We start from the raw sequence: 8,818 nt of genomic DNA, 5'->3' as shown, positions 1-8,818 counted from the left end.
TTCAAATAAATATTTTCTCACAACACTTTGCACTCTGAAAAACAAGCTCCTTCTAACACAATATGCACTAATATCTGTGTCCATGCAAACCTGCACATCTTTAGGCCCCTGTCACACACCACTAGTGAATGATTGGAAGCTGCCTTTCATCCCTTGGTTGTTAGACAAAATTTCCCAGTAGAGGTTATTCGCAGTCGTGTATTGCCCAACCACTTGGCAAATGCGGGAACTAATTTGCTCTCACAAGCTAAAATTGGTCACAAAGAGGTATACAGTGCTGCACAAAAAAGCCTCCTTGCAAATGTTTTATTCAGTAACAGATTGCCACAGTCGCCAAACAGCCAGACCTGTCTGACAACACTTGCTAAGTACTTGATATAAGTGGTAGTAAAACTGTGAAAAGTGCAACACACGTTGGAAATGGAGACAATTCACCTCTGATGCATGCAAACTACAGGCGACCACAGCAATCTGGTAGCAACCAAAGCAATCACAAGGAAAATATTAAAAACATCTGTATTGTAAGACACAACAATATAAAGTGACTTAAGCCAGCTGTTGTTGTGAATTGGCACTGTATAAATAAAGTTGAACTGTTCAAGAGCAATAGGAGGATTAGAGGCGCCTGGGAAGGGCAGGGCATACACGATAACAAGATAACAAGATTGTTGAATTCTCAAACAGTAAAGTTACTGAGAGATGTACACCTTCCAGAGTTTGTTTTTTAAGAAAAGTAAGTTTTTATGCTCTGAAACATTTCACAGTATCTGTTGAGTGGTAAGAATTCTAAGGATTTTCACTTTTTAAATTTTTGCTTGTATCAGTTCTCTTAATTAATATCTGTGGTAAATGAACTTATCCAATAAATCTTACTATCACCGCTGTCTTGTATCAAAGTTTGGGTCTGTTTCATTCAAAAAATAACCCTTCAGTTCTTTTTTGATCACGTCTAGTCGATGCATGACTGTCACTGGCCTTTCTGAGTTTTTCTTGCCTGTCTGCATATCCTTGGACTATAGGAGGAATGTGAACTTCTTTCCGTAACACTGATATGTTTTCAGGCTGCTCCTTAGGATCAATATATAATACTGATTGCAATTTAAATTTCATGGAGCAGAAAAAATATTTAACATTAACTGATCATTTTGTGTGTGTGTGTGTGTGTGTGTGTGTGTGTGTGTGTGTGTGTGTGTGTGTGTGTGTGTGTGTGTGTGTGTGTGTGTGTGTGTGTGTGTGTGTTTATTCAGATCTGATTTTTGAAACAATAAAATGTTAACTTTGACATAAAGAGATCTGAAATGTTACTGGGATGTAAAAACTCAACCTGTGGTCTTAGGGCCTGGAAGGCAAAGGGACCCAAACAAAAAGTCATTTGCTGGAAGGTTTGACTGCTCCAAGGATTTCAAGACTATACGGTGGTTTCATTCTTCCAGGGGCCTGTCCGTATGTTTCCTGTGGCATCTGAACCAAACAGGCTATCTTCCTGCAGACTCCTGTTTCTACCAATGGGTCCCCGTCGGTTCACAGTGCCATGCTGCCGAGGTAGGGTGTTCCTTGGGAAACCTTTCTGTTCCAGCTCTAGACAGATCTTTTCTTTGTCTGCCGTCTTTGACATCCAGCTCAAATTGTCAGGGTCTTGTTCATACTGCAAGGTGACGGGATCAGCTCTCTCACAACAGTTTGTGCTGGAAGAGTCATCGACTGAGCAGTACATGTGCCACTGGCTGGTGTCGACCCCATGAGAAGGCATAAGAAGGCTGTGGCAGGAAGAGATACTGTCATGCATGTTGTGGGCATGACTGTGACAGGAAGCAACCGAGTCTTGCACACTGTGGCAGGAGGTCTGGCGTTCCAAGCTGTGACAGGACACTACAAGTTGGCTATCTAAATGAGGGCTGATGTACGGAAGCTGGAGATCTGGGTGTGGACTATTAGAAACCAGTGGTGAGGCTTCAATGTGGTGCACATTATGAGGACTGTCCAGGTGAGTACTGTGCACACTCCCATCCATACTGGTGGAAGTGATATGAGACCGGTAATCCTGGAAGCATTGGCGTGGACGGTTGAAAGAGCGTGTCTTTGTCCTATCAGCAATGCAACTCTGCAGGGGAAGAGCTGGATGAGGGAGCTCATCAGGAAGTGACTGTGGACGTGGTGAAGGCATTTGGTCAGCATGAGGTGAGATGGGGGAAGGGCTAACAGGAGTCATTACAGCCACACAGCATGGACCTGTGTGATTTAATGTTGGGCTTTGGGGAGGTGGTGTTGTTCTGTGGTGAGAACTCTGAATAGGGTAAGGAGAAAGCATCTGCTGCTTCACTGAGAGTGGGGAATTCAAATGGCAGTGTGGCTGATGGACTTCCTGCCTCTGGCTCTGTCCTTCTCCAGGCCCATCCTCTGTCTTTGATCTGGATGGGCAACAAGCCCACCAACGGTGCCACACGTCATCACGCTTAGCACAGTGCTGGATGAGAAGGAAGAGTCCCAGAGTGACACAAAAAGCACCATAGAGACAACTGAATATCATGTCCAGGAAATGTCCCAGTGAAACAGCCAATGCTCCCAAAGTCCAGGTAGCCAGGAACAGGAAGAGGGTGAAGACTGTGGCCCGGAGTTGAGATTTAAAAGAGTGCTCATTGGCCAGAACTGACACGCCAGCAGCAAAGGGCTGGCAGTCCCCAGCAGACCCAGTGTCCGTGTGGCAGTGATGGTGCGACTCATTTGATGACAGCTGTTGCTGCTCTTCACTTAAAACCCGCAGCTCATACTTCCTTTCTGGGTGGCGCTTCAGCTGGACGTAAGTCCACAAGAAGTACACACACATGACTAAGACCAGAAGACTCATGGGAGCATAGAAACCACCCAGACTTGGTTCCCATGCCATCCAGCAACTAAAAAAATGAAAAAGGAAAGGTTTTTTTTAAATGTTCTATATTTAACAACAAATAATAATCTGAGTATACTTACTACAGTGCATCATCTCTGCTGCCATAGTTATCCATACCAAATGCTGCTGTAACTCCAACTATTATGATAGGGATTCCATCACTTACAAGATAAAATCTGAAAAAAATTTCACCATGAAGAATTAGAGCTTGTTTTAACATATGGCATAGAAACTGAACATTTCTCACTCACTATGTGTTAACAGACCTCTCTGCATTAAATCGCACTTGTTATTACAGTTTTTTACAGATGCTAGGACACATGTCTCAATACTTAGGTCACTTTTGCAAAACTCCTCACACAGTGAGCACAACAGAAGTCTATGTGGGCTAAACTGAGGACCAGTTATCATTGTTTTGGCACAAAATGCATTCAATGACTACATCTCTCAAATTTCATGAATTATCTTCTCACTCAGACACAACAACTGCCAAAAATCTTTGTACGTACAGGACATTTTGCATGTGCTTACATACTGTTTTCAAAACTGTTAAACTTATGGCCAAAACAATAACACAATGCAAAACTTAAAAAGACAGCAAAATGCAACAGCAATATTTTATTGAAACATATTTTAAATCTAAAAATGCAGTTTAACCAGCCACAGCTGATTCTCATTGTAGATGAACATCTGCACAGGTGTTACTCCTTCAATTGTTCAACTCCTTCAATTCTGGCAGCCAGGAGATTCTTTCCTAGGTGTGTTGCCCTGGATGACATAAGATGTGATGTGGATGAGAACCTGTGGCCAAATGGAGAAGACCGAGTAGATTAGCATTACTATTGTATGTGTATCAGTGGATGGTGTGTATACAAATTCTTGTATTTTGGGATTACTTAGTGCAAAAAAATAAAAATACATAAACAAATATTAACGAATTCTGCATGATGTCTGATTCATTCCAGTAACATACATTGAAATTATAAACAGAGATGTGTCCTTGTTTTACACAAGAAAACACTGTGTCATGCTACATGTTGTTAGTGTTTTTTAGGTCATTGTTTTGTGGGTGACAAAGTGTGTTTGTCGGCTGTCAACCTTTGCTAGTGTTCTGGAAGAATTAGTTTATTTGAGACCTGAATGAAGTGTTTTGGTAGTTGTAGTGCATTTTGAATGTGAAATGAACTGCTTTGCCAAGCTGAAGGTCAGTTAGGAGGATTGTGTGAAGAGTTTTGCAAAAGTGACCTAAGTATTGAGACATGTGTCCTAGCGTCTGTAAAAAACTGTAACCTCTGGTTCTCTTCCACAGCATGTCTTTCATCCTGTCTTCCTTCTCTCACCCCAACCGGTCGCAGCAGATGGCCCCGCCCCTCCCTGAGCCTGGTTCTGCTGGAGGTTTCTTCCTGTTAAAAAGGAGTTTTTCCTTCCCACTGTCGCCAAAGTGCTTGCTCATAGGGGGTCATATTGATTGTTGATGATTGTTGGGTTTTTCTCTGCATGTATTATTGTAGGATCAACAATATTTGCACTTTGAGGCCACTATTGTTGTGATTTAGTGCTGTATGAATAAAACTGAAGTGAATTGAATATGTATATGTATTCAGAGCAAGAGAGAGAGAGAAATTATATATGTTTATAATTGTGTGTGTGTGTGTGTGTGTGTGTGCCAGGCCCAGGCCCAGACACACACACACACACACACACACACACACACACAGGCCATTCACTCATTCATACCCACCCACTAACAAAGTCACAGATGCACACATATCGATCCCCTCTCCATAGTGCAGGCGAGCATGTCACATATGTGACACGAGCACCTAACTGCTGGACAAAACCCTCAATGTCTGAGGTGCAGATAAAATTGAGGGGTAGAAAATATCATTTTCAAATATTCTGTGCTGCTGGTATCCTCAAATACTGTGTGAAGCTAGATACCACTAACAACTAGAGCTTATTTAATTTTAATTTTAATTTTTTATTTTAATCAGGTCAAAATTTCAAGAAAAATTTCAAGAAATTTTTTGAATAATGTATCAAGTGAAAGAGAGCTTTTTTCAATACGACACCCTGTGATGTCACAGCGATGCCATAACAGGCAGCATGTTGTAATAAAAACATCATAAGACATAGAAGTTTTAGTAAAGCCTTTGCCCTTTGGGGGGAGTTGCACTCTCTGAGTGCTCTTGCTGTCAACAGTATTCTCAAATATGCAAGAGCAGATAAGAAGCAATTGACTCAACACTGTAAAAATTAGTAATTAGCTATGATAAAAGTCAGAAAAATATAAAAGTGAGAAAATGACCCAAGGACAGTCATGATTCATTCACATACTGATGACTGATGAACACTGCTCAGCCCTGCTTGTACCCGCAGGCACCTGTTTACAGCTTACCTGAGGATGGCTGGTTTGGTACGAGTCTGGGAAGCCCTATTCCTCTCCTGTGCCTGAAGTGGGTCTTTGGAAACATCTTTACAGATGTTTCTAGCAGTGAAGGTCAGCCACAGCATGGTAGACAGAGAAGCATAGTGGAGCACAATGCCAACCTAACACAGGTTGAAATAGACATCATAAAAATTGAGTGAACTGGAGTAAGTTTAAGAGTGTAGTTGGGAATCATCATAGAACAAAAATGCACTCTATTAGGTGTTCAATATGCTGCACACTGAACAGTTCCAATGTCTAAGGACTGAATAAATTAAAAGCTCCAAAAGCGTGCACTGAGCTTCAGTCATATTGTGATTATAATTAATTCATGATTCACTTTGGTGATAAAACAGCAAAACGGTGCAGAAGCAGAACCTTTGAAGGTTCATGAAAACATATGATCTAAAAATAACTTTGTTTATGTGTGTGTGCCGTTAAATGGGAGGCATTGTTATATCAGCTACAATCTTTTAAATTATGCTACTTATTCAAAAAAAGTTACATTCATATTGAATGTAAAAAATATTCAGTACCAGAGGTGGAACTATAAAGCCGCCCTTTTATTGTATCTTTCAACCATAAAAGTTTTGGAGAGATGATCGTAACACTTGGCAAGCTACAGCCAATGTGTCTATTTTTCCATAAAACCATCCCTGAGGTTTATAGAACAGGTGTGCCTTCCTATCAGCTCCAAGTACAGTAACGCAAAAACCAGTACAATTATTTTCATTACATCCACGTTATACAGAAGAGCATCTCTGAACACAGGAGATTTACATTACGGTTGTGTAGCCAAGAAGTCTGCAGCAACTGTGTATTGCTGACATGTCTATGGAGACCAATATTTCTGAGGAATAATTACAGTACTTTGTGAAATCATGAAGAATTAAGGAAGTTCCCAGGGTAAAATGGGGATCCAAGCCAGTGCTAGCAATGTGTACCTAATAAAGTGAAGTGTTTACATTTAACCTGACTTTAACCGACTAGAGGGCTTTTCATGTTATACTCAGTCACACAATTTGGAAGCCAGTCTAATATAAAATAACCAATATCTTCAGATTCAAAAAAATAATAAAAGCTAACATTCTTTTAAGAGTTAAGTGCCCTTAACAGAACTTTGAAACATCACCACAGTAAGAAACCAAGAACACAACACTTACAATCTGACACACAAAAGGTAAGTTGATTTGATTGATTCCACCAGCAAAAATACCAAATGTCAGTCCTGTGTGAAAGAGGAAGTTGAGGAGTGTGTGCCAGCCATTCCTGCTGATTCTGATCACACTGTAAACAAGGAGAAAATTTAAACATCAGAAAGATAGTGTCTTAGCTTAAATTAGGTAGAAGGTTGTGGGAATGAACACAGGAGTCACACTGTCACCTTTGGACTATAATTTAGAAGTATTAAAGTATTAAATCCACATATAAAAGAATATGTTAACTAAGGCTTCAGTCTCACAGGTCTGAAGACCGGTCAGTGAGCACCACATAACATCTGGTCAATAGGGAAAAATGTATTTTCTTCTTTGCTGACTGTCATTAGGAGAAATCAATCACAAAACATTGTACTAAACAGCACCTTTTCATTGCTTTGGCTGCTTGCAGACTGCATCAAAGACCATTTGATATCTCAAGTTCTCAGTTTTATTAGTAAATCTGGTCCTTCAACATTCTGTACCAGCACAAAACCCTCTTTAGGTATTAAGAGACTGTACTGTTGGGATTTATTGTGTTAAAGATGAACTGAATGGTGTCAGTTAGAGGGGTTTTTTTATGTATTTATTTTTTGACCTGGGACAAAATTTGGGGAGGAAAAAATAACATGTGCATAATATTATAAGTAAACACATGCAATAGTAAGAAACAACATAAAAAGTTTTTTGATTTTTTGGTATTGGTAACTGACCTGGGACATGACATTTTAAGTAATTTAGCGCTTTAGTGCTAAAAAAAAAAAAAAAAGAAAAGAAAAAAGAAAAATCAGTAATTATTGTAATGAATAAATTTTTTTGACACATATAATTGCTTTCTATGGTAGAAAAATGTTAATTGTGTAACACAAGCTTTTAGAATTAGGTAATGGCACATGTTTATATAAAATAAAGTCATTTCTGTCATGAGGACAGAACCAAATGCACCAAATACTAGTTTTATAAACCAAACGTGTTTGTAATAAATTTCTCCTTTGTAACAGGATGGGCTGTGCAGTTCATTCATAAAATAACTCAATATCTCTAAAAGTCCCTATCAATTTCTAACGGAAAAATCCAGCCTTGTATCAGAGCAGATGGATTGTCCTTCAGCTTCAGCTCCTTGATCTTAATTAATATGCTGTTTTTGCAGAGCAACACAAAAGTTTTGGGAGGTTTAAATTGAAGTGGACAGTTCTACTTTGTACTTGAAACCTGTCTGCTTCTGCACATTCATTCTGGATGAAGGTGGGTGTTTTTAACAGACACAAGATGAGGATAAAGAAACATTATGAGATATACAGACACCTTTATGATATAAAGTCACAACATACATATAGGCATGTGAATATTTTGTGCAATGAAAAGTGTGAAATTATCTTGTAATAAGGTCTCACCTGTGGTGGACAATGTAAGTCATGATGGAGACAAGCAGACAGAGCAGCATAACTGCGGTGCAGGCATACACCACTGGATGTAGGTAATCCCCGGGGTATGGGGGGAAGGATAGCACTCTCTTTAGATCCTGAAAAAGAAGTGCACAATCTATGTTTTGTCAAAGATGGCAAAAAAAGTTAAATTGCTTCTGTTTTGCACATACTAAGTGAGAGTGACGTTACATAAAAAGTATCCTTTGAATAGGAAGGTGCTGAATGTTTTATTCAGTATCACCCCATTCAGCATATTAAAGGACCTTGAAGAAAAAGGATCTTCTACAACAGTCTTTCTCAAACGGTGGTGTCATGGTCCTGGGTCGTGTGACCCAGTGTTGAGTTTTATGTATCTTTTGTATTCATTTATGCTTTAGCTTAGTTTGTCTAGTTAATTTCTAGGGTGCTGTTTAGCTCTTTGTTTCTTAGTTGTTTATGTCATCTCCCCCTGTACTAAGTCTCCCTGGTTCATGCGTCATGTCTGCGTGGTTATGTTTAGTTCATGTCATGTCTAATCTCCATGTTTCCTGTTTTACTTTGAAAGTCTGTATTCAATGTCAGTGTATTTAGTTTCACCTCTCCTGTCCTGTCGTTAGGTTCATGTGTGTCAGCTGTGCTCCATGTGTGGCCACTTCCCCTGATGTGATCCTGATCATCCCTCATGTGTATTTAGTCTCTGTGTTTCATGCAGTCTGTGTCACGTCATCTGTGTTTCCCACCCTCCATGTTTTCATGCCCAGTCTTTCGTATTCTTAGCCATAGCTTTCTGAGTCTTCATAGTTTATCAGTATCCGTTCCCCAGTTTAGTTTAGTTCAGTTTAGTCACGGTATTTCTGCTTTGTTTGAGACCTGTCTTCAGCCATAATAAAGGCTCGCTTTC

The 8,818-nt window shown here is 39.8% G+C and overlaps 1 protein-coding gene across 1 annotated transcript in view; it reads right to left on the bottom strand.

The window, feature by feature from the left end:
• Positions 1–291: 291 nt before the first annotated feature.
• The window catches only part of adgra1a (adhesion G protein-coupled receptor A1a), a 28,361-nt gene continuing 19,834 nt past the window's right edge, over positions 292–8,818 (bottom strand). Inside the window, exons 3-7 of the mRNA XM_026177566.2 lie at positions 7,906–8,033; positions 6,479–6,602; positions 5,286–5,437; positions 2,968–3,063; positions 292–2,891 (exon numbers count right to left, since the gene is read on the bottom strand). Of these exons, the coding sequence (XP_026033351.1) occupies positions 1,409–2,891; positions 2,968–3,063; positions 5,286–5,437; positions 6,479–6,602; positions 7,906–8,033 (1,983 nt within the window). The 3' untranslated portion in view covers positions 292–1,408. The remainder of the gene's footprint in view (positions 2,892–2,967; positions 3,064–5,285; positions 5,438–6,478; positions 6,603–7,905; positions 8,034–8,818) is intronic.

Source organism: Astatotilapia calliptera, chromosome 8 (genome assembly GCF_964374335.1).
Source record: "Astatotilapia calliptera chromosome 8, fAstCal68.1, whole genome shotgun sequence".
NCBI classification, from domain to species: Eukaryota; Metazoa; Chordata; class Actinopteri; order Cichliformes; family Cichlidae; genus Astatotilapia; species Astatotilapia calliptera.
This window is presented reverse-complemented; position numbering and strand designations above follow the sequence as displayed.